The following is a 27,400-nucleotide window of genomic DNA, read 5'->3' as shown; positions in this document are numbered from 1 at the left end:
TATAGAATTGCCTATATTTTTATGAGCTAATACACCCGGACAGTAACGATGGTGTATGTAGCTCTTATTAAACAACTGTGCTGTCTCTTCATGTCAGTTATTTCTTGCGTAGTAGGGTCTTGATACCACTTGTTTAGAGCCGATTTGTCTTGCTTTTGAATTTCCGTTTAAGAAACTGCTGTTGACAAGAACTAGGGTTGCTCTGTCAATTTCTGTTTCCTTTTACGTACAGCAGTGTGAGACTCTGAGAGGACTCTTTTAAAGAAGTGTGCACAGAGTTCCACTTGCAGACATCCGGGCAATCACTTTATCCCTTTATAGATAGAGAGTCTATAGAAGTCGGTTTATACCATCGTGGGCTATCCTTCTTGGGTCTGGGTTACTTGCAAGTCAAGGAAAGGGAAAATCCCCTAGGTGTGCCTCTTGCTGGTGAAGTGTAGGACGGAGGAAACTTTAACCTCCCTCGGAGGATCCCTAGATCATTTACAGTTTTCACATTGACGAAGGTGCTGTCGGTGGTAGGTAGGTGAGGTTGGTAACTGGTCGAAGATTCTCACCTCTGCAATACCCATATACTATCAGTTAGCAAAGAGGACTCTTAACGGAGGCCCCATCACCATAATCATCACACAGAGTCTAGAGTTGATGATGGGGATGTTCTAAAAGGTGCCTAGCAGCGAACGAAGCGCTTCTCTATGAATGCGAAGGTTAGGCGTTGTTTCGCCTCTGTATAGCCCATCAGGGATGGTAAAAGGGCACTCTACATCCAGGGAAGTGCTCCAGGTCAACAGTCGGCCAGATTCGAACTTTATATGGCCTCGTAAAACACGTTTCGATTTTTCGTTTGTTTGGTTTTATGTACAGCTCTCCACAGGGATGATTCCCTCTCTGGTGGGGCCTTACAATGTACATTTTCTAAACAAGTTGCTTTATATTCTATAATTGTTTTTGTGTTTTCTCATCAATATCGTACCTCCTGCAGAATAGGGGGGTCTTTAGTTCTTTTTTAAATTTGATTTCTACTTTTATGATCTTATGCCCTTCATCCCTGATATTGTTCCAGTCATTGGCCGAATATCTGCCGGCTCTTCCTGGCTTTTTCCTTTGAGGTATCATTTCTTTTTCTGAATGCAACCTTTTTCACCAATGTACCCAGAGACGAGGCAATCAGCAGAGATGTAACTAGTTAGATTTAAAAGGTCACTATAATCACATTGTTACCCATACGCGTTCTGGTTTTCAGGAACAACATATGGGTTTCAAAGTAAATTTATCAGCAATTTACCGCAGGAAACCTAATCTGATATGTCATTTTTAAAATTAACATATTCAAACAAAATCTTGGGACATAAATGACATGATGTTACTTCGTCTAGAAAAGTGTGGATAGAATACAAATTTGACAAGATGTCTGTCTCGTTAATTGTGCAGAGTGACGTGTAATCTTTTAACAGTGTTTACATGATATATAGATCTTTTAATTATGTATTCGTTACCAGGGGACTCATTTGTGACTGACGAACAAAATATTCGTACCTACTTTTAGCAAAATTTAATAAATTCCAGAATAAACTATAGTAAAAAATAATTTCAAAGTATAAAAGGCTCCTTCTTTAAACGATTTGGTATATGGTATAAGCATAATTTTTTCCACGAGGGCAATTATAAATCTGACAGTCATGAAAATAAAATCTCAAGATGATAAAACGTTTAAGAATGTTTGTGTTAAGAGTTGAATATAGGATAGAATAATTACTCATATTTAAAATATGTATTCATATCTACAGAACAACATTCATATTTGGCACAAACGTATGAAAATACATTTCAAATGCAAAATATTGAATAGAATTTGTCATGGAAAGGCACAAGTGAACTGGCGGTGGAATACTTTATGCGCCAGCATGTTTCAACACATTAGAAGCTACCAAGCAGTCTACACTATACAGTACATCTCACCACCTATCAACAGTCCTATTTTCATTCTCCAAGTTGTCTCTTCAACTTATTTCTAGCAAGAGTTACCTGCCGCAATGCCAGTCAAATTAATAATTAGTAGATGAATCAAGAAATTTAGCCTGATTCGAATTATTTTCTTTCTCCTGTTACTACTTAGGAAAACCATTAACTTGTCGTATGGCACTGGCTTTCCTTTAATCACTAAATAGACATATTATTTGTAAAGTCGTACGTAAATCTTTGAAAAACTCAAATAACACAGTTTTTAAGACTTGCTTTACAAAATAACTAGAGTAAAATCATCGATGGTCCTATTTTGTGCCATGACATAAGCAACATCCATTTGTTACAATAAACGCTCAACATACTTAGATCCTAGCATTACTTTCGAAATACACAAGGTACAAAATGCTCCACAAGCACCATTTTGCATTCAAACCATGTTTTTTATGAATCACTCAACATTAAAATGTATAAACTGCACAATTCCTGGCAATGCCCCTAAAATGCAAGTTTTTATGCCGCATTTCCGATCATTAAAAGCTTGGAATATAAAGACATTGAAGTCTTATGAGACGTGCACATTAAAAAATGTCAGAGTGCCAGCAGTATCATTATTTTCTGAAAATAGGGTCTGATACACACATCAGTATCAGACAAACTGTAAAAGTAAATTCACAGAATATAAAAGGATTTCACTTGAACTCCGCAAAATGGTTTACTCAGGGTAACTAAATATGCACTATTCCCAAAGCGCTTATAAGATATGAGTTATGACTACATAATATAACTTAACTGACAAAAATCTGCAGTGACTAAGTCATTAACAATTATAGCACCTTCAGAAACAACATAGTATAATCTTAGTGTTCTCACTATATGACCATATTTGTATCATATTACATAATGGATTTTAGAAAGATAAGACAGTTGTACAAGTTTCCTAACTTATTGCTACTCTAACAGGAAATTCCTTCAACCTTTCTTTTAAATATCATAATGTGATTGCAAGGCAATCACATTACTTAAAACATTATAAATTTTTATTCATACTCCTTTTATATTTGGCAACACAGTCTTTTTTACAGTTTGCTTGCACGAAAAGGAATCCGCGCTTGCATAAGCCCACTTCAATCTAGCCAACAAAAAAAAATCCATTTTTCACCAATATATTCTACATAGCATAACATGCAAAAAAAATATTCGTGTTCCCAACAACAAATGATATCATCCTTCCTAACAACAAATTTATACAACTTTTTCATATCTATTCAACTACAGAATCAACATATCCTTTGCTATCTGAGTAGTGAATGATCAGGTACAAAATGAGCGCTCCAAGGCCCATGCTGATGGCGTGAGAGAAAAAGAGTTTCAAGTAGTGGAAGAAGCCAGGGCCATCTCCGCCGTCCTTCTGCGATGTCAGTAGTTTTAGATTCTTCTCTGTGTACGGGGGAAAACGTGCCCTGTGAAAATAAAATGGGAAAGTATATACATTTATTCTAAATCATCTGTGACACACACACACACACACAACCACACCATTCATCATATACTTATACGTATATATATATATATATATATATATATATATATATATATATATATTATATATATAATATATATAATGTATTATACATACACACACACACACACACACACACATATATATATATATATATATATATATATAGTATGTGTGTAATGTGTGTGTGTATGTATAATACATTATATATATTATATATATAGATATATATATGATATATATAGTATATATAATATATATTATAAATATATATATATATATGTGAGTGTGTAAAGCTAACTTTAGTTATCCATAACCTAAACAGATGCACACTTAATGTTGATGGGGGTCTTCGTCAATGTTATTTCACTGTTGTTGTTTGCCCTTCTCACAGAATTCATTATGGAAAATTGGTCCAAGATGGAATACAAGGATTAGATTTTAATGCTGTACAATAGAAAGCTAAAACTTTGAATCTGCAGATTTTACAGCTTTGACAAGTACATAGCAGAATTCATTATACATTTAGATATGGTGCCCAAAACAAATTTAAGAAAACCAGATATAAAGAGGTTAGAGTATGTACAAAAGGGTGAAATAACATTAAGTGTAGAAAGGACTCATGAGGTTGAATCTTTTAAATGTTTTGGGAAGAAATACTATCCAGTACAGGTTCTCTTGATCGGAACTTAATGAGAGGATAAAAATAGCAAATCAAACAGTGTCACAGCCAGCAATCTCGTGAAGATACTCTAGAAGGCTTGGCGTAGGTAGTATGTAGCGGATCTCGCCATCCACCTTTGGAAGGTCCAATTAGCCGATGCCTTCGTCAGCAGGGTTAGGGGTGTAAAGTAAATGAATGAATTCTTATTCCTAAAATCAGTGTGCTATAATTATCTGGCACAAGGATGAATTTTCAACTAAATATCAACAGCTGTTTGCTGTCGTTCCTGTTAGATGACTCTGCGAGGTTACGCAGTCAATACAGATGTTAAGTTGGGCTCCTATGAAGTGATGGAAACGCTTCATAGGTCAAACTTTCATATTTCTCTGAAACCTCATGCTGTCAATACTAGGCATCGCCCTGGCATAAGATAGATATTTGGGGCAAGAATTAATCGAGGTCCTCTGAATCCCCTAAGTTGATGAAAGAATATCATGTCACCTATTTTGCTAATGACTAATTTGTCTCTATGTTTCCTGAAATGTATGAATGCTATTTTAATATTCCTAGAAGATGGTGGAAAGGTTCGTTGTGACGGGTAAACTCTGACATAAAGACTGATTATTTCTTAGTAATAACAATATTTAAACCCGAAATGCAATATTATTTATAATTTGCTGTGTACATTCCAATTTTACTTTTACTTTTACTTTTTTTGGTAAAATTATTGTTTATGGTTACAACTCAAGAACCTGGTAATCTCTGCAAATGTAAATAGTACAAAAATAACTGTTTCTCGAAAAAATATCTTTACGGCACTCTAGGCAGTGTTAACACAGCACGAAGCAAAAATGAGAATATGCTTTATAATTTTTTCTTGGGGGGGAGAGGGACGGTTAAAAGGTAGTAAGGTGAATTTAAGTGAATAATTTTATGCTGAAAAATGTGTGGAAAGAGAAACATGACTCCAAACGCGACAAGAACCTCTTACCTCATTGCTTTGTCAATGAAAGAGTTGTAACTCCTGGAGAGACATGATTTCTTGTGAGTGAAGGTGTCAAAGGTGAACTTGCCATGGTAGGCACCCATACCACTATGCCCAATGCCCCCGAATGGAAGCTCAGTATCTGAATATGGTAAACGTAATTTTAGAAAGGAAATATTAGAAATGATGACACAAGAGATTATTAGGAGAGATTGAATACAGTTATGAAGATTATATTTTGAAAACGTTCTATTTAGTTTTTCATGATATACATATGCACATCATAACTACATATATTAATTTTTCCAGTTCCAAAAACTCAGTAGACACAGTAACAAAAAAAACACATACTTACGGGCAACGTGCAATATTGTATCATTAAGCGTAACTCCACCACAAGGAACTTGTTTCATGAAGACTTCCGTTTTCTTCTTGTTTTTACTGAAGACGTACATGGCTAGTGGCTTCTCTCTGGGGTTCATGTGGAAAAGATAGATTACTTTATCAGCCCAGAGATGGACTACAAGACAGAATCACCTCTACACAAATTAATTATATTTCTCTGTATCAAGTGCCTTAATCACAATACACATCGTCCATTGAGGAGTGAGAGACGTGTATTTCTAGTGTTAGAAATTCACTCTCGACAAGTAAAGCCGTTGGTCCCGTTGCCGAATAACCACTGGTTCCATCCAACGTAAAAACACCATACAAGCAAACAAACAATACACATGGGAAGATGTGACAAAATTTGAGACCACCTAACTGCTATTTCTGTATATAATTTCTAGTCTGGTTAAAGTATGTTTTAGAGTATTTATGAAGTTATATGATGGACTATGCAAAATTCAAGAGTTCTAGGTCGGAACTGTTGGGTGCCACTTGAGGAGACTGACACTATTATTATCACTGTTCAGTAGATGAATCCTATTCATATGGAAGAAGCCCACAGGGGCCACTGACTTGAAATTCAAGCTTCCAAAGAATACGGTGTTCATTCGAAAGAAGTAACAGAAGGTAAAGGGAAATACAGAAAAAGAAGCTCGGTTATTAGTGAAGTTAACAAATAAATAAATAAAAATGCAAGTAAAATTTTAAAATACTAGGATAATTGTGTTAAGGTAGTAATGCATTGCATCTGCCCCTGAACTTCTGAAGTTCCAATGGCAAGACATCCTCAGAGAGGCTCACATATTGAAGATGACATCAAAATGGTCTCCGATACATTCAAGTCAGATATGTTTGCCTATATTAATTGCCCAAGAGAGTAAATAGTTACAGCCTTATGTTTTCAGGTATGCTCAGCTGAAATTGTATAATATTAGGTCTCTTGGATCAGTATTCTTAAAAAGACAGAATATGACAGCTTGGATCAAAATACTTGATACACTTACTTCTTATGAAACAGAAATGTTTCTGCAGCCATAACTTTTTGGACACGGTGATCTCATTCAGAAACTGTTACAGGTGCAGCAATCCTAATACATTACCCAAGAGGATTAACAATTAATGAATAATGTTTATAAAGTTGTTGATTTGCTTTAGAGCTCCCAAGAGGATTAACAATTAATGAATAATGTTTATAAAGTTGTTGATTTGCTTTAGAGCTGGATATCTTATTGAGGGTACTTGTGGAAAGAATCTATGATGCTTCATCTGCTACATGAATAATTTTAGCTAATGCAGGAGTAAGATGGTACGCTAAAATAGTTCAGAAGACCCTTGGTTTCCTTCCTGGAGGCTGTGGTCTTATAGGTATAGAGTCATACATAATTGAGTCATACATGACTCAGAATAATTGTTAATAATTGCTATTTCATCCCAGCTTGCATGCTGCTTTGGAGAGTTTCTTCGCTGTCATGTAGTTAACTACAAGAGTATCAGCGCTCAACAATCATGACTTGGAGGTATAATAGCTGCTAGTAGGACTAGAGTTTATGGTTTTTATGAGTCTATTGAAGACTTTCACATAAAGGTTTACAAGATAACCATCGTGAAGGATCAGGCAGCTGATAAACGTATGGCATAAAAGATAGTCTTGATAACAGCTGGATAATTTATCGCTCCGTGTTACGGGTCTGCTATTACGGATATGTAGTCAGTCTGATCTGACATTAGAAAGCAAAACTATACCAAGACTATTTTATAATTACCAAAACACAATGCATTACTCCCTCATCCATAACCCCTCTACATAACAGAAGGCTTTTGGGGACAAGTCTGCAGCTCTTATTTTCAAACAAAGTTTTGAAAGTAACGATAAGTCCAAATAAGATGGATTTTTTAGTGTTTCGAAAATTTTGTCAACACGGTCGCATTAACTCTATTGGCTGATTATTATTATAGTGTGCACTCTTTGATGTTTAAATTACTTCGATTTTTCCTCAGAGAGTTGAAGTGTAAAAGGCAAGATATATGTGTAATATGCAACTCAGCTTTCATACTGACGAAAGATGTTTAATTGAAAATTAGTGTACGTACTAGAATTAAAATCTAAATATGAAATTCTCAAGTTTATAATACTGTATGTATTTGCTTCTGGTTTTATACTAATTTCCAAAATGATATTGGAAAGAACACACCAGCGTGCATGCGTGATAATCTGAGAGTACAAGTGCTTCTTTGCTTGCTAGTACAATTGGGCATGCACATATGCGACTGTAAAGTACGTATTAAATTCATTCTGGATTCACTACCACTGAATGATTAAAAATTCGAGTAACGCCACCTAGGTACTCGTTTTTTCTTGATGGACAAAATCGAACCTTACAGAAGCAGTTTAACTATATACTTTACGTCCTCACTGTAATGTGAGTATGTGTTAAGTTAACGTTAAAATTAAGGCATTCTCTTTTAGCAAATGATTTCAGAATGTTAAAGGAAATAGTATGCACTCTTTGCGGGATATATTAGATTTAGATATCCGACTAACAATAATGAATGCCTTTTGAAATCTAAAAAATAAAATAAAATAGAGGATCTATGTCATTGCGATTCCAAAGTGGGCGTAGCCTACTGTACCAAGAATAGAGAAACAATGAGCCCGTTCAGCATTAGCTATCACACGCCCCTCACTGCCTCATTCATGCGTACCTGTCGTTGATGTAGTTGATTGCCTCCACGTGGGAATCGACGTTGACGATGGGTAAGATTGGTCCAAAGATTTCTTCCTTCAGTATCTTGCTATCTTTATCCACATTGACCAGAACGGTCGGCTCCACCCAACGATCTGCCCTGTCCACCTTGCCTCCGATGGCCGCTTCTCCGCACTTCAAGTATTCCTCTAGACGGCTGGAAGTGGAAGACACCGCAGTTATGTTTTCTTTTTCTTCTTTGTTTAGAAAGGGAATGCGGAGTACAATGTTCTTGTGTTGCTAAAAAGGCCATTTCAAACATGCACATGCAAAACTAGATGAAGCATTAGAACGGTAACTATAAAAACCACTTCATTTGAAGAAATCGACCCAACCAGTGGAACATGTACCCAGGAAGTTGGAGAAACCATAAGTTGCTACCTGTGTGTGTGTGTGTATTTCAACACCTTGTGTTTTCTCCTAAGAATGGTTCCAGAGTTATAAAGAGAGAGAGAGAGAAACGGTTACTTCCACATTCATACACCACGTGCTTAATTGTGGATGAACAAAACATTTCAGAGCCTCTCCTGTAACTGCAGCCACAATGACCTCTTAGTTTCTTGAGTTCCTTACAATCTTTTAGGGTACGCTCAATACCACAAGCCTTTAATTCCAAAGGAGATTGATAAAGAGGCTATGACTCCCTTGTCATGATTTCGACCTACACGCGTGAGATTCCAGCAAGGACTTGTGTTTGTGATATATATATATGCCTGTAGTGTGGATGCACCATCAACAGTAAGTACTGTTACTTACTCAACATGTCGCTCAGCAACGATCCGACAGAGGTTTTCCGACCCCTGAGGGTCATCGCCATACCATTCCTGGAGGACTTCCTTTGCTTTTTCTACGAAAATCTTCTCTGTGGCCTTTGAACAGAGGATGTAGTCTGGGGCTATGCACGTCTGCCCGAGGTTGATCAGTTTGCCCCACAGCACTCTCCGGACGGCCATGTCCATGTCAACATCTTGATCAATGTAACAGGGACTGAAACGTAAGATGAATCATAAATAAAGAGGGAAAAACATGTCATGAAACGAATATAGCAGAGACAAATAATGAACCAGATCATTAATGATTTTTTAAAAACAATAATTCACGATAATGACAGTGAAAACTTTCTCGGAGAGAAATGAATTTATTTAACTACGTCAGCCATGCATTTTTCTTTCTTTCTTTCTTTTTCGACACCAACTGACTGAAACCACTAAAGAACTGCTTATTAGCCGACCAGTAAAAAAATGTAACTCAGTGGTTTTGAATAAAGACGAATAAATTCTGTCTGAACAAAATAATTCATCAACAACGCCAATGGAGTTTTGAGACATGAATTTTAAACTTATAAGTGTTCTTTGGATCTTTTAATGAAATGTGGTCAGAAAAACACAGCTCAATTAAGGTATATCGCTTGAGGTAGCAAAGAGATGTGGGTTCCATATTACGAGGCGAATTCGTCCGGTGTAGGAACAACACATGTACAAGCTAAACCAGAAGAGATTGGCGATTCGACTGGACATAAAATAAATGAGACCAGCGGCAAAATTTCACATCAGGAATGATCCACTAAACTGATTCTCCTATGATTTTGAGCACTTTCTCACTAGACATTCAAAAAGTTTAAGAAAATTCTTGGCAGGATAATTAATAGCCAAACTAGAATAAAAAAAGGATGGAAACATACCTATCATCTAACTTCTCCGTTACTTTATATACACCGAATTTTATTACGAAAGATTCAATGTGAAAGTAAGATTGAAGTCTAGAATTTAGATATTTTCTTAATGCGTCATTTAATATAATTATTTACAAGAAGAGACAATTTTTACGCTCTAAAAATCAATTTAGATAGAAAAAATTAATATAAATAATGAATGTCAACAGGAATACCGAAATTGGTTTTACATTCCGTACAAAAATTTATATGGGCCTGATACAAATAAACATATAAATTTAAAAAATTCAAAGATGATCATTAAGGGGTTCATAATGAAGTGTGTTAGCTTTCCACTTTCCCGATGATCTTCAATTAATTTTCTATTTTTCACCGCAGCTTACACCTGATTTTTTAATCCAGCCGAGGCTGAAGCTGATGAATCTCAAAGAATATGCATATATGGCAGAATTGCAACCTAGAATCTTTACCTTTTGCCACCAAGTTCAAGGGTGACTGGAGTCAAGTACTTGTTGGCAGCATCGCGCACGATTTTTCCAACTCCAGTGGATCCAGTGTAGAATATGTAGTCAAAACGCTCCTTCAAGAGCTCTGTTGTTTCAGGTATTCCTCCGCAGACAACCGGATAACAATCCTAGGTCATGGTAAAATTGATTTTGAAACTTGAGAGATAAATTAACTTTTATAATGAAAGGATTATGGACTGGGAACCAATTTTAGTACAATCAGGTCATTACTGATATACTGTCTCCTGTCGTTTTGTCGTTTCTTCACGTGAATCTTTCCTAAGTAATAATACTGCAAATTACTGAACAAAGTCTATCACATTGTGCCAAGATAGAAGCTTCTACGTGAAGATCTAATGAAAGCATACATAATTTCAAGCATTTTGAAATTAAGTTTCTCACATAATACATGTATGGGAAGGATAAATAAGAGTGCAAAAGTAGATAGTCATAGTAAGACAAGTGCGAGGAAGATTTTAAATCATTATGTCCTTCAACGATGGATCGTTTTTGTCATGTTCGAGTACACAGTGATTAAAATGATAAAAAGCTGTACTAACATTACAAGTGGGTTGTTATTGAAAACGGACACCTCATTGATGATATTCTGGGTTTATAAATATAAAAATCAACCTAGGAACGCCTAAGAACAAAAAAATCAAGAAAAACTGAAACGTTGAAACATTCCCAATTACAGTTTGTTACAATAAAAGGTGTTGGGTTCCAGTCATGCAGATCAAGATGCCATTGCTTTAACGTCTTTCCAGCCAGTTTTTTTGGAATCGAAACTCTCTCAAATGACTCGAATACCTCTTCCAGAGTAACAATATATCTTCTCCAAAACGAGAGTTATAGTATACAGCAGTTCACTTAGACTCTGTAGAACTTTGGAGTATTTTATAACATATCCCTCACGTTGCTAGGGCTTCAGAGTGCACCTCCCCCAACCTTTCTACTCTTTCGAAATGAATATTCATCTTTTACCTACGCTAAATCTGTTCCCTTTCCCATTTATGGTGATGTTCTCCAATGGTCCCTTGTCTCACTTGTTTTTTTCCTTATCTTTATCAACGACTTTCTTTATCCTTAAGCTGATTAAACTTAACAATGTGTGTTTTTTTTTACTAGCACTCAGTTTCGATTTGGCAATTTCTTCACTTTCTGACGGTAGAAGTATATCCGAATGAGTAATACCCATACTCACGCTTCACTTTGACCTCATAAATGCACGTCTAGAATATTGTTCTCTCATTTATAATGCTTCAACATTTTTTGATCTCTTGATCGGTTTAAATCAAAGGCATCTTTTCTAGATCTTTCCGGCACAAAGTGCCTACATTGTCTCTTGTAGAGGTCATAAATAAGAAACTATTCAACAGAGATAAAAAGAGATGGTCCTCTTCCTTAATTTACCCGCAAGGCCGCCGTATCCTACATCCTTCTTCATATCTTCATGTGGTTCAGTAACTGTTGTCCCCTACCGACCGCTTTGCAAAGCGTCTTCTTTCTCAGCTTTTTTTTTAGTTTAGTTATATAACCTCCCTGCTTCCCAGAGGCACATGGATCGCCTTTATCGGGACAGCCTACGAATTCATTCTTTTACCTCTCTGTGTTCAATCAGAGATGTGCTTCCAATGTTAGCAGTCAAAAAGGATTTTACGAAAGGACACTGATATAATGAATCAAATTCTGAAAATGAATCTTACGACAACCACAATATCATAAACAGATATATTTTTGGATATCTTAAACACGAAACTGATAAGAAAATATGATAACTGATTTTTATGTTTTGAAATTCTACCAAGGTTTATCAAATCATATCCCAGTAAACATAAAAAAGCAAGACGAGAGAGCACATAAAAATCTCCTCCAGTATGTACAAGACGTTACGATATTTGTTATCTTTTGAGCGCAGACGTAATTGAGCTCCAACATATTCACTGTCTGAAACCATTTGTTTGAAAGATCAAGTTCTTATTGCTATTAGACACAATTCCTTGTTGGGTAATTCATTTTTTTTTTCACCCAGCTTTAACTATTTTTAACACAAGGCTATAAGGATAGATGAGCAATTTTTCTTATCACTGATTTTAAAACAAAAAATGCCGGGTGCAACAAATACTGTGAATGTAACATTTTAATTAAAGAGGTTTACTAAACAAAATTTTGAAGTTCATACAAGAAGTCTGCCTGCTCTCTTGTAAGCAAGTTACCATAAGATCAATTTGACTCGATGAATTAAATGGAGTCACAATAGCGCAATTCTCTTAATGATCTCCACTAGTGTAATTTCATAACTATCACAGATATGACTAATAATCCTTAAAGAGTAAAAGTCAGAAGCTTAAAGTTGATAGAGGTTTTCTACCAATTTCCAAAACCCCACACACTATCTGTTCATTGTGTTCCCCCGAATAAAAAAAAACCCAAGACTATTGTCTGGTTCCCTGTCTCAAGAAATTTCATTCCCTGACGGAAGGAACCTTTACCTTGTCTATGTACTTGGGGACGAGACTTGCGATAGCAGCCGCTGTGGCAGGTGACACCTCTGAAGGCTTGATAATAACGGCGTTGCCAGCAGCAATTGCACCTTTTGGGAGAAAAGAAGTGATTGTTATGAACCCAAAATTACCTAAATACTAGATTCTTCTGTAAAAGCAAGATTTTAGCATTTTACAATATAATACATTTCCTCAGCCAAGAAATGAATGTATGCCTTCATGAAAAAAATAAGGTAGATTAAGATATAGACAAAGAATGACGTAACATTTTAAAATATGAGAGTTGAATCATCCATAAGATGTTGGAAATTTGGTTACAATATTTCTATTTTGTAGAACACGAGGCATGGCAGCTTATGCCTTCCACAGGGATGTATTCGCTAGTACTACTTTTCCACCTATCAAGAGGAAACTCGGACTTTTCGAAAGAACCACATTCTAAGAATATCATCGCTCACAACAGAAAAGTCCGTAGCTTTGAAACTGAAGGTGAATCATAATTGATTGATCATACATAAGATTTCCATTATTCAGATAACACCTTAATGCCAAAACCTCAGTAAAATGCGAACTCTCAAGGTATGAAATCCTCAGTAACTCTCAAGGTATGAAATCCTCAGTAATAGAAAAGAATTTAACTTAATACCAAAGCTTTTTACCGAGACCCTTAAACGGATATGAAACAGAATTGTCTCCAATTGTTTGAGACGCATTAAGAGGGAAAGAGTACCACTCCACAACAAAACTCTTTTCAAACAAGTAATGATATGTACTGAACAAGGAAAAGGTAATTAATTTCTTATCTACCATCAAAGCCAGTTTCCTTGACCAACAAATTACCAGTGGTTGCAAAGGCATACCACATCAAGGTAATGACCGTTACAGTTACATATATGATAGGCAAAGAGGTGCATACAAGTGAAAAAACCTCATACCACACACCAGTGCAATGGATAATCCAAGAAACTTTGCTTGAATAGCCTTCAAATTAGACTGTACCATCTGTATATGAGGGGCAATTCACTGTCCTCCGAAAGCTGTGGTGCCCAGACACAATGTTAATTTAAAAGAACCTAAGCCTAGTCACTGCTGATGACGACTTTATATTCTTTCATTTACTCTGTTGATGACTACCTGGTCTATAATGGATAAACGGTGTCAGTAAAGTAATCTTTGGTATTATCTGGCCTGCATCTCTGACTAGAATTCTTGTTTGCTGGTTCCTTTACTCTCAGCCGGAACTAATCCTTGTCATGTAGATCTATGACACAAATATAATCTCGGACGAAGCAAGTGCCTTATTCTCTGTAAAATTCTAGCTTCATATTGTTCTTTCTCTGCGGATTTATACATTTATGGAAGGATTTCGTGGATACCCATTTGGTCTAAGACTACTTGGTCACTGAAACGTAGTCATCTAACCAAAAGTATTATCTCTCTCACACCCTAAGCAACTGATGAATCCTAACAGAAAGTTTATATTAACTGTTAAGGAATTTCTACAAAACTTAAATAACGAATATTGTTATATGTCTGTCGGAGTTAACAACGAAATAAAGATAATGTCTATTAGAGTCCAAATAGAATGACAACAGATACTGCATTGTACATAACAGCTATTATACTGGTTTATATGTGAGCATAGTAAATAAACATAAATGCTTGTAAAGTTCACATAATCATTCAATAAGTCCCTGTAGTTTAAATAGTATAGGAATTCGAATTGCAAAAGGATTAGTAATCATATTATTATTATTATTATTATTATTATTATTATTATTATTATTATTATTATTATTATTATTATTATTATTATTATTATTATTATTATTATTTGAAAGAAATGGTTCATGTTTTACAACGAGATATTGAACTCAAAGGCCATAGCATATAGAAAGGAGCAACTGAAGATGAGAAGGCCGCATCACTTACTGTTTGAAGTCTTCAAGCCTATTTCATTTCTTTATTCTGCTTTCTACCTGACAAAAAATAAATCTATTTTAAAGCTTTTAGCACAAAGGATGTTATCTCTGGGAAGACAGTAATTTCTGCCAGAAAGGAAATTCTTTTTAAATGCTATCGACGCTATGTCTGTCGTGCACGGCTGGTTTTATAGTAATACTTGTCTTTTTTCGACCCAAGCAAAAGAATTCATTATGAATAGAGTCTGTAATGTCTTCAAACGAATCTTTCAATGTTTCCTTACCAGCTACGGGAAGCATAGTAAGCTGCAGTGGGTAATTCCACGCTCCCATCACGAGGACAACTCCATAGGGTTCATTATAGATGTAACTTTGGTCAAAGGGTATCTTCGATGGCACCTCCTGTGTCTTGACCCATTTGTCCAAGCGGTTCAGAGTGTAATCTATGTCGCTTATTAGTCCATGGACCTCTAGCATCATGCCTTCCAATTTGGGCTGGAGGAAAGAAAATCACGTCAAACTTTTGTTTGTGGAAGTCTAAGTTGACAAGTCTCGAACTTATGGAGGCTACGTGTCATCCCGAAGTCCAGACTGAAGTACCTCCATTTTGCATAGTAATACGTTGGCCAGTGGTGAGAGATACAAAGACAATAGTAACTTTACCTGGAAAATGTTTTGGAACCAGTGAAACATAGTGCAATGCACTAAATACTAATATATGATAGTTAAAATATGAATTTTATGTGTTAAATAGAATGTTGTAATATTTGGCACATTTTTTAATAATTGGTAATTTTTTGGTACGATTTCCAATTACGGCACCCTAACACTGAAATGTTAGTATACATAACAATGGAAAATGGCCTCCCTCTTACTTTACCGGACTCACGCTGTTAAGGTTGAACATTCAGCACTGCATAATTCAACAGGACAACATGAATACGTATAACACAAGAGGATATGGAAAGCAGATACACTGAGACTCACAGGCACAACAAGCTGGCATAAAGAAAATATATCTATAACCTCGTGGACCAGTAGGGCAAGTGCATAATGATCTCACTATGAATAATTTCAAAATGCTGGCATAAGCAGACGACGATATCTTTACGAGGACAACAGTCTCACAAATAGGTGAATCAGCAAGTCACCTGAGTAGCAACCTCACATGGCTTTTACATAAGTAATCTTCTGTGTTTATTATCCTTGAGGTACATTCACAACTACATAGAATTATTCAGGTGTCCTAAATAACCGAATCAGATCAATCGTGACTTATTACAATGTAATACAACCGAGTTCAGATGCTAAGATGTTTAAAAACTCACCTAACCATGTAAGCTCGCAATATTGAGCTTTAGGTAGCTCCTTATTTCCCCATGAACTAATCTTGCAAGAATCGAAATTTAAATACCACTCACTAGCAATGTCACAATATGGAACATTTAGTCAATCCATTTACATAATAAGAACTGATATGCAGATAGTATCACCTAAACAGCTATTCCCATTCCCTACGCGCAGGTTACTAGCTTTAATAAGATACAATAGTTCTGAGTTTTGTATTTCCACAATGGTCCCGTAGATGAAGTAAATAAGAGATCCTCATGTGGAAATAAAAGAAGAAGGTACCAAGACTTTCCATTTTTATTCCAACTGGTAGGGTTACAAGGACAGGGTATTCATACCCACTGTACTGTAAGGCCGGTCTTTCTTGCTGAATATTCCAGTTGCTACTGGCTCTTTAAAGCAAGGTTGAAGGAAGAGTGCCGATAGAGATTGGCCTCCCATAATATGATAAGCAAAGAATGAGACAGATGTTTAATGGATGACTCAAAAGTAGTAGAATTTAATTGCATGAATCTTACGTTGTCCGTCGTCTGTTCAATGTGTGTGTGTGTGTATGTATGTATCAAATCTCGCCTTCTAGATATGCCAATGACTCCAGTCTAAAATATTAAATTTTGCTAAGTAGCATAACCGGAAACAAAATTCAAACCCAGGAAAAATGATCTTGTTGAAAAGATAGCCAGTTGTATCACAAATTGCTACAATGGCAGGAATATTACTGATGAACTGATTAAAGAAAGATGAATTCCAAATCATTCATCTTCGGGTAAAATTGCAACAAAATCTATGAAAAAAATTCACGTGCCCACTAAGGTACAATAGGCAGGTCCTGAGGAAACACGGGGTTGTCTCTTTGTAGAAGTAAGCCACAAGAAGAGAAAGGCTGCTATGGTTTCTGTTTTTGCCTAATCAGGTTTGAACCAGGCCTTCTATAGTAGGACTAAAATCGAATGGCACGATGGAGCTGAAACAGTTTAGTACAACGCTGCCAAAATTCACTTCGGAGAACATTTGCTTTTGTTTGTTTGGGGGTAATCCTTCCACCTGGCCTTGACTCATACATCCGAGAGGTTAATGATTAGGAACAAATCCCGGTCGTGGCATCTTTCGAGATTCTGGAGTTTAGTGTGATTTTTTTCCTGCCAGCCTTGCCGCTCTGGACGAGTTAATCCTTTTGTCCATGACTATATATATATATATATATATATATATATATCTATATATATATATATATATATATATATATATATATATATATATGTATACATACATATATATATATATATACATATATATATATATATATATATACACATATATATATATAATATATATATATACTGAGAGAGTTTTAATGTTCACATTACAATAAAAATACATGTATCCTGTTATTTGAGTAAGTGTGTCATGCATATACTACAATAAGTATATACATTAAGAATATTTTCTTGCCATTTTTTCTGTATGTAACGTAAAGTAAATAATATCTGATATGAAATTTTTTAAAGTTGAATAACCTGTTCTGAAACAAATCAAGGTCACGAATGATCTTCAGTTCTAATAAAAACTATTCATCAAAATCCTCCACGCTTGTTTCTTCAATCGGTTCTCTTTTTTTTTTTTTAGCATCCTCCCCCCGAAACTCTTTCATCGGCTTAGTGGCTGTTACTGCTAAATAAGTTATTCATATGAACATGAAGCAGTTGCTGGCATAGGGCCAGCTTAATCAAACTGCAACGACTGTTGTTGTTATGCGAGCGTCAAGAGCCAATACTCGAGCTTGTACAAACAAACTTATCTTGAAGCATTATTTTGCGGCTCTTCATGATAGTACTGTCTTCATTTGAAAGGCTTTGCTCTGCGGAAAAGTAATTGCATCTCAAGCTTTCATATATCACGCATCAATCAAATGCACAAAAATGAATTTACTTGAAGGATGACCAAGAAAAAGATCAGACAGCCGGAATCTCCAACTAAGCGGCTTAATGCTATTACATTGGTAGTCGTGTTTAGCATAGCATACACATATATACAGAATAATGTACAAATATACAGAATAATGTACAAATACATAAACATATATTTATCTATACGATTGAACTAAGAGGTAGTTGCATCTCATTTTATCTTGAACGGTACTTACACACTCAACAGTGTTATGTTGAATAAAACAAAATCATGGGAGGTTGACACACGAATGGGTTCCCTCCACCCCCATCCGCCCCACCCCAACATGCACACACACACACACACATTGCACACACACACACACACACTTCTGAAACATACCTTCCTGAGATCTGATTGTAGAGCTTTGAGAAACACATGGCTATTTTCTTCATACATTTTCTTGAGCTGCTGAAGCTGCTGACGTCGGAATTCCACTGACAAAGTTCGGCCATCTCTGAACGCCCCTCTGGCCCGACCAACAATCTGAAATCAGAAGTTCATTATTTTCAGCTGTTTTCTGAAGAGTATAATGGTTTTAAGGAATTTCATTGTGATTAAACTGTGGAAATTTCATCTCAGGTCTCGCCTGATTCAAGAAGGTGGCCATCGTGCATCCAACAATTACAAGCTTTGTGCTGCTGAATACTTCGATAACATTTTTCATCCAAGCCAGCGCAAACTCCTGTTTACTTTTTTATTGGTTTCAAATTCTTCTTTTGAAAAATTAACCCATTTCTCGTTTACATCGAGCAACAATATGTGCTCCAGACTGTGCTGTACAGTAAAGGAAGCGGAACTGCAAATATGAAGCATTCACTGAAGCAGAAAGGAAATGTGAGGAAATCGGTTAACTTTAGGCTTCGAAGTGGGATCTGTCAAACTTGATTAAAACTAATTCTTTGCTTTTACCTTGGTCATTCCTAATAGCCAACTGATAACACGGGCAAATGGGTAAAAACTAGGAAATATTTTGGCTATAAAAATGTATTTGCACTTAAACATGGAATATCAGAGACATAAGTATAATCAAATGGCTTTACGTGTTTTTACTAAAAAAAAAAAATTAGGCTACATCAATAGCATATATATTTGAGAGTGGCTAAAGGCATAATAAAACAGTCGTGTACAGTAGAATGTACAAGACATATGCACAGAAATGGATGCAAGATGCACATGAACTTGTATATATATATATATATATATATATATTATATATATATATATATATATATATATATATATATATATATTATAGAGAAGGGAAAACACATCTGTTTGTTTGTCTGTTTGTTTCAAGTGAACGTCTACACCAATGAAACAATCAGTATGGAATTTGGCACAGATGTTAAGCTAACATAGGGTTCGAACATACTTAGGCTAGTTAGATTTTCTTACAAAAATACAAGTATAACCCCTTAAAAAGCTATTACTTCTACGCACCCTCCCCCACCCCCCATGAAACTTTCTTAATTTTGGGTCGATTTGCTTTGCTTCAAAATTGTTATCAAGTCGTAGCCCCAATAGGGAGGGGGATGAGAAGGGGTTGGGAAGGGGGTTACAAGTAAAAATTTAAAAAACGACACATATTAGTGTCTAATCCATAGTTTTTGAGGTTGCAGAAATGAATAGTGACACTCCCGATGCCCGTCAAGTCCAAGTTCAGTCCTGATAGGAAGGCGGGTGGGAAGGGGGGTAGGAAGTGGTGACATGTAAAATTAACTAAAAGCAACAGATATTAGTGTCTAATCAATAGTTTTTGAGGACGCTGAGAAGAATAGTTACACTCCCAAAGCTCTTTAAGTCGCAGTTCAGCCCCTAACTGCAACTTAAAGACTTGATGCTCTAATGTCTGTCAAAAATGACAGACATTAGAGCATAATCCATAGTTTTCAACGTCGCTGAGGTGAACTGAGACACTCCCGATGCCCTCCAAGTCAAAATTTCAGCCCCGGTAGGAAATGGGGTGAGAAGTGGTGAAATATAAAATGTAAAAAATACTGGTTGGTTGACTACTGTAGAGATTCACTTGGAGCAAATACACAAACAAACATGCGTTTTCTATATATATACATATATATATATATATATATATATATATATATATATATATATATATATATATATATTATATATATATATATGCAAGTACAACAGTGTACAGAATTTGGAACGGTAGGTTAAATAATTGTTAAAGTACAGTACTGGTTCTTCTATTAATGTATGGTATAAAATTTTCCAGGTCCTAAAAGTGGATAATTATACTGCATCGTACCGTACATACAACATTGTAAAATTTGCAGTAATCATTATTTATCTAGAACTGATAATGTTTCAAATGCGTGGTGACAAATACTAATGAAATTTTGGATTACCCTATGATTTAAAGGTTTATTTGTCTGCTAGTGTGTGTGTATATATACATACACACACAGACACACACACGCATATATATACATATATTTCTATAATATTAATAGTATAATATATAGATATATAATTAATGATCTATGATTTAATAATAGATAAATATAAATATTGTACGTATTATATCCCAAAGGTAATCGTGTAAGTAAATAATGTATATGTATATATTATATATATATATATATATTTAAATTGTTGACCGATAGTTGATAAGCGGATGTGATGATCAATGACACTCTATGAAACGATAGAAGTCATAATTTTGACTCCCGTGGAAACAGGGATCTCTTAAAAGGACAGATTCAGCGTCAGCTCCGAAAATGCTGACTCAATACTTGGATGGCGCCAGGAGGAAGTAGCTGCCTAAGCAGAACAGGTCACGTCCTATGTCCCTGCAAGGATCTGGTTTTGAGCAGATTTTATGGGCGTGATAATGAGTTGTTATGACGTCACGCATCTATTTCAGTGCAATGAACTTGTGACGCATCATGACGTCACATTATAGGGAATGTCTTGTGAGAGAGTTCGTGTTGTGTACGTACGAGGTATTTCCCCTACATAATGGGAGAGTAAGATCTTGGGCGTTTTAGAAGCAGCCCCTATGTCTCGATTGTTTTTACTGTGTGCTCACGGCTGTAATGGGTAAGCGTACTTTTAAGCCCGAGTGTGGCTTTGTCTTTTTCTATTTTAAACCTTTATTTCAGAGATGTCCTTTTCCATATTTTTATGGCTTTTTGATTTGTGTCATTTTGGTTTGTTTACAATTGATTTATGTGGGATCCTTTTTTTGTGTGTTCTACATGGTTCTGGTAGTGGGAACTTATCTGGTGAATTTAATGGGAACTTAACTGATAGTTCCGTGGATATGGTGTTGGAGATTATGACTTTTCTAGTTGCCTATTTATGACTAAACTAATGTTAGTTATTGTAGAGAAAGAGGTGGATGGGTTTGGTTCGATCCCCAGGGTTATTTGGATTCTGAATTTTGACTTATTCAGTTAACATTTTGTTCCTTTGACAATTTGATTTATTTGTTAATCCTTTTATTCTTAAATAAATGTATTTTTGTAGTTCACGAGTCTGAATTTGTTACCTTAGGTAATTATGTGAGGTCGGTGGATTGGTTGAGAGAGAGAGAGAGAGAGAGAGAGAGAGAGAGAGAGAGAGAGAGAGAGAGAGAGAGAGAGAGAATCACCACAGTGCCTTACTGCTATAAGGTCATTGCTACCAAACATACTTCTGAGGAGGGGTTAACAGATATTTCTGTTTTTCTTTTGAGACTGTACCGAGGTTAAAACCTTCTGTAACATACATACATACATATATATATATATATATATATATATATGATATATAGTATATATATTATAGATAATTAGATAATTTTATATATGTATATATATAAAATTAATAATAATATAATAATTATATATATATATAATATATATATTATAAATTATGATATATATATTTATAATATTAATATTATATTATTATTTCTATAATGATTATATACATACAATACATAACATATACATATATATATATATTTATAATAATTTAATATAAAATAAAATATATATATATTATTATATTGTATAATTAATATATTATATATTCAAACGGTATATCATGTTTATTTGATCAACTCGATCTGTAAGTATTTGAACAAATGATCTTATTAGTTAGTTATAAGATTTTCTGTTGGATAAATAGTAATTTTTTTAAGGAATCGGCGTGAAGTAACAGTTTCCTCACTGTGGGAATTATACAATATTTGAACCTCTCGCCTAGAGATGTAACCACTCTAATTGAAATGCTTCAAGTTGCGGTGTGTTCTTTCAAGATAGTGAAACTGAACTGGTCCGATATCTCGAAGAGTAGAAAGAGTTCAAGTCCTGAAATGATTTTTTCCCTGCATTTGAAGAGTTACATTAAAACGAATCGTTACTGATAAGGTCGATGGCCGACGTCCTATCCACAATGAACCTTGGACTCTAACGGCCCCGAAGTTTGTTGATAATCGTGATTAAGCAAAAATACAGTCACAGTCTCCTCTCTCGCTTACATGGACGCACGGTATACACATTGACCTCAAAGATTACTTCTTGAATATATATATGTTTATATATATATATATATATATATATATATATATATATATTATGTATATGTATGTATTATGTATGTAGTATGTATTGTATGTATGTATGTATGTATGTATGTATGTATGTATCTATGTATATATATATATATATATATCTATATATATATGTATATATATATATATCTCAAATAAAAAGAGAAATTCGGACAGAGTTCAACATTTTGGCATGAAATTCACTGAAAGCTTTAATGTCATGGAAAGCTTTGATTATATGTGTGGATTGACTTTCGTATTTTACTGTTTCTTGTGTTTATTTATTTTGAAGAAATATAAAATAATGCCTTACGTAATGAAAAATGGTAAATAATAAAAAAGTAAGCTTTTAAGCCATTAAGTAGTGATAGTGTATACTGCTTAGTGACTGAAACTTGGTGGTAAATGAACAACAGTAATAAAGCTACCTTTAATCAAACACCCATAGTGTAAATATCGCCTCTTTAACCCGATTTTTATCTATATTCCCAGCATGAGTTATCATAATCGTTGAAAGATGACTCATGTCCCCGGAAAGATTTCCAAGTTTATTAATAAGCGGCTCAGGACGACTGGTATCAGGGAGAGTGACATCAACCGTAGACGGATTGGTTTTAAAGAGGCTACCTTAGTCCTCAGGAATGTCACAGTTTTCTGTTGCTAACTGCTAATTTAAGATGACTAGGACAATCGAATCCTTGGTAAGGACAACACAAGTCCCAATTGCAACGTTTATCTGCATATCTGGGGTAGTGTTGATTAAAAAGAGAAACCTCCACCAACTCACTTTTCGTTAAAACATTCTTCCTCATCAGCTTTTGTCTAAAATTTTACAGGTTATCACAATAAACCCTCTCAAGGAGGTGAACCATAACGCCATTCATGATTAATTCGTACTCAATGAAAAGGTTACAATTTTGTTTAGATCATCATCTCTAAACGTTAAAAAACAAAACTGAAGTTTTCTACTTCTTCCTTGTCAATTAACGGAACAAAATCTGTCAGTAACAATCCATTGTCAGAACAAACAACTGAACGTCTCTCCTTTCGTAAACCAAGCTAAAATCCTTCGTCTTTCGATCTAGTACATCTACTATTCCTATTTTACAAGCGAACAATCGGATGCAATTGCCGAAACCTAAGAACGAAGGAGGGTCTCGGAACAGAACAGTCTTCAGTCAACATTCCTCTTTCTGACGGGACCTGTTATCCAAGGGACTTGAAAAAGATCCACAATAAACTAGGCATCTGGGTTGGAGATGATTCAGATATATATAGTCATTACTATTATTAAAAAAGGTCTAAGATTTATATGAAACAGTCCTAACATGAAATACCTTGAAAAGCAAGTTTCCATGGAAAAGAATGTCCAAGGACATTCTGTTTTTTAAAGAAAACTAAGGAAAAAAAATAACATAAGCAGAGGTCAACCACTGAACACATTTTTACTTTATTTGGTTCCTTTTAAATGCGATACAGTTGGAGGTTAAGTAACCAAATTTAGTTAATACTTGGTTGGGCGAACACCAAGAAAAGTCAGAAACCGTCAGCTTATGGGACCCCGGACCATTCGTTGAGATGGGGGAGGGGAGGAGTGGGGGGCGCCAGACCTCTCAACATAACATACTTGATGAAAAGCGGAAGGGCTGCATCTTCTGAAGCCAACCCTTTCAAGGAGAACAGACAACGAGGTAAACACTTCCACAGATATCTGCACATGCACAAACAAGCCCTCGAAACAGACCTTTGGAGGCCCTCAATGCAACACTTTTATCTCTTTTTATCGATAAAAAACGAAAAGACTAACTCTACCGCTCCTTATCTCATGACAAGTCTTATCTTATCGCTCGCCCTATTAAGGGTCTGGTTTAAAGGTCAAATGTTTTACCCGAGACTAAATTCTCTCGTGTTCTTTCAACTTATGCTTCCAGTTTCACGAAATTCATTTATTTTTGTTAACCCATTTTGAGGATATTAGAATATTTCCTGGATTAGAGAGCTTTTGACTGCAGTTGTGTCTGCAAGCACCTTTAACATCAGCAGTAGGGAAAAAGACCCCATTTCGGCTCAACCTCAACACCCGACCCTCAATTCGGCTCACAGGCGGTAAACCCATTAAGCTTGCTTTTATCTTACCTCACGTACGTTGACCATTAACGACTCCACGGGAAAACCACCAAATATTTCACTCTAGTTCAGAAAAGAACCCCCAAATGGCTCATGAATAACTCTTCGGATAGGAGAACCATGGTTTCGCTCGACCCCTTGAAAATACCCAACAGCACTTTGGCTCAATATATTCTCTATAGATGAAAAAACCACCATTTCACAAACCCCTCCCCCCAGAAAATACCTAACACCATCTTGGATCAACATCCCTTTGAAAATACCCAACCCCATTTTGGATCAACAACCCCTTGAAAATACCCAACCCCATTTTGGATCAACAACCCCTTGAAAATACCCAACCCCATTTTGGATCAACAACCCCTTGAAAATACCCAACCCCATTTTGGCTCAAGATATTCTCTACCGATGAAAAAAACCACCATATCACGACCCCTTGAAAATACCCAACCCCATTTCGGCTCAAGTTCAGTTCTTCTAAGTCCCGTTATTTCTCTTCCTTAGGATGAGCGGGGAAGGAGGGGTTGTTCCGCATAGGGCATAGACGGAGGATGAACGTCAAGCGGTACAAGATAATGAATTTGGAAGATTGTGGTTTTTTATTTTAAAATTGTTAAGCAGTTTGAGGTTGGTGATAGGAGTCATGGCGGTATTGTTTTTGAATGCCTCTCGGGAGAAACGCGTGAATCTGACACTTGTTATTGTGTACCGGTTTATGTAATAAAAATATGTGAATGGTCATTATTGGATTTTATTACCGTCATTCTTTATTGTTCAATCTTCCAAAGAGTTTCATTATGTTAGGTATGGAGTTTAGAAATCTTTTCACATTCATACTATCACGTGATATGACATGTTACACACCTGGCAGAGAGTCATGAAGAAAGTCAGGTTAAGGGAGTTATAATTTATTTTACTCGTATTTATATCTTTTCATATACTCACTCACGTGGGTTAAGCGACTTAGAATTTGTTCCTCATATTCATATTTTTCATATACTCATGTGGGTTAGGTTAGGTTAGGTTAAGGGACTTGGAACTTTTTCCCCTCACATTCATATTTATGTGAAATGGCGGTTTTTCGTCTCATGTGGGTTAGGTTAGGTTTGGCTAGAGGACTTAGAATTTTTTCACTTGGTGGGTTAGGTTAGGTTAGGTTAGGTTGGGTTAGGTTAAGGGACTGAATTTTTTTCATTCTATTTCATATATGAAATGGTGGTTTTTTTTTTATCCGTATAGTATATCTTGAGCCAAAATGGGGTTGGGTACCTCACGTGGATTAGGTTATGTTAGGTTTGGTTAAGGGACTTCGAATTTTTTCACTTGGTGGGTTAGGTTAAGTTAGGTTGGGTTAGGTTAAGGGACTTTGAATTTTTTCATTCATATTCATATTTATGTGAAATGGTGGTTTTTTTTTATCCGTATAGTATATCTTGAGCCAAAATGGGGTTGGGTACCTCACGTGGATTAGGTTATGTTAGGTTTGGTTAAGGGGACTTCGAATTTTTTTCACTTGGTGGGTTAGGTTAAGTTGGTTGGTTGGGTAGGTTAAGGGACTTTGAATTTTTTCATTCATATTCATATTTATGTGAAATGGTGGTTTTTTTTATCCGTATAGTATATCTTGAGCCAAAATGGGGTTGGGTATTTTCAATGGGTCAGGAAATGGTGTTTTTTTTCATCCGTAGAGAATATCTTGAGCCAAAATAGGATTGGGTATTTTCAAGGGGTCATTGGGCTAAAATGGGGTTGGGTATTTTCAAGGGGTCGTGAAATGATGGGTTTTTCATCCGTAGAGAATATATTAAGCCAGGGTTGGGTATTTTCAAGGGGTCGTGAAATGATGGGTTTTTCATCCGTAGAGAATATATTAAGCCAGGGTTGGGTATTTTCAAGGGGTCGAGCGAAACCATGATTATCCTATCCGAAGAGTTACTCATGAGCCATTTTGGGGTTCTTTTCTGAACTAGAGTGAAATATTTGGCGTTTCCCCGTGGATTCGTTAATGGTCAAGATACGTGAGGTCAAAATAAAGGCAAGCTTATGGGATTTAACCGCCTGTGAGCCGAACTGTGGGTCGGGTGTTGAGGTTGAGCCGAAATGGGGTCTTTTTTCCTACTATCAGCGAATGATTTTCTTTAAACTCAAAGCTTTTGAGTTTCCTCGAACTGAAAGCATACATTATTGGATTTAATGGAAGTTATTTAGTCTTTGTTTACACTTCATCGCAAAGTAAATGCTAAAATATATCAATTTCCTTACTTCTTATTAAGTAATAATATATTTTAGTAAGATGAACATCAACACATACACGTACATATACATATACATCATATATATATATATATATATATATATATTATATATATATATGATGATGTATGTATATGTGTATCTGTTGATGTTCTCTTACTAGAATATATTATTACTTATACATATACATTATATATATACTATATTATATAACTATATATTATATATATATATTATATATATATGTATATGCTGGTAAAAAATGTTCTGTAACAACAGAATTCC

The 27,400-nt window shown here is 35.5% G+C and overlaps 1 protein-coding gene across 2 annotated transcripts in view; it reads right to left on the bottom strand.

Moving 5' to 3' along the window:
- Positions 1–1,756: 1,756 nt before the first annotated feature.
- The window catches only part of LOC135200188 (aldehyde dehydrogenase, dimeric NADP-preferring-like), a 67,942-nt gene continuing 42,298 nt past the window's right edge, over positions 1,757–27,400 (bottom strand). For both annotated transcript variants that reach the window (XM_064228566.1, XM_064228565.1), the window contains exons 2-10: positions 18,511–18,654; positions 15,156–15,366; positions 12,938–13,038; positions 10,410–10,573; positions 9,024–9,254; positions 8,227–8,424; positions 5,489–5,604; positions 5,140–5,275; positions 1,757–3,425 (exon numbers count right to left, since the gene is read on the bottom strand). In XM_064228566.1, coding sequence (XP_064084636.1) covers positions 3,227–3,425; positions 5,140–5,275; positions 5,489–5,604; positions 8,227–8,424; positions 9,024–9,254; positions 10,410–10,573; positions 12,938–13,038; positions 15,156–15,366; positions 18,511–18,654 — 1,500 coding nt within the window. In that variant the 3' untranslated portion in view covers positions 1,757–3,226. The remainder of the gene's footprint in view (positions 3,426–5,139; positions 5,276–5,488; positions 5,605–8,226; positions 8,425–9,023; positions 9,255–10,409; positions 10,574–12,937; positions 13,039–15,155; positions 15,367–18,510; positions 18,655–27,400) is intronic.

The sequence above is a fragment of the Macrobrachium nipponense genome, chromosome 26 (genome assembly GCF_015104395.2).
Source record: "Macrobrachium nipponense isolate FS-2020 chromosome 26, ASM1510439v2, whole genome shotgun sequence".
Lineage (NCBI taxonomy): Eukaryota > Metazoa > Arthropoda > Malacostraca > Decapoda > Palaemonidae > Macrobrachium > Macrobrachium nipponense.
The sequence above is the reverse complement of the archived record's forward strand: the minus strand, read 5'-3'. Positions and strand labels throughout refer to the sequence as shown.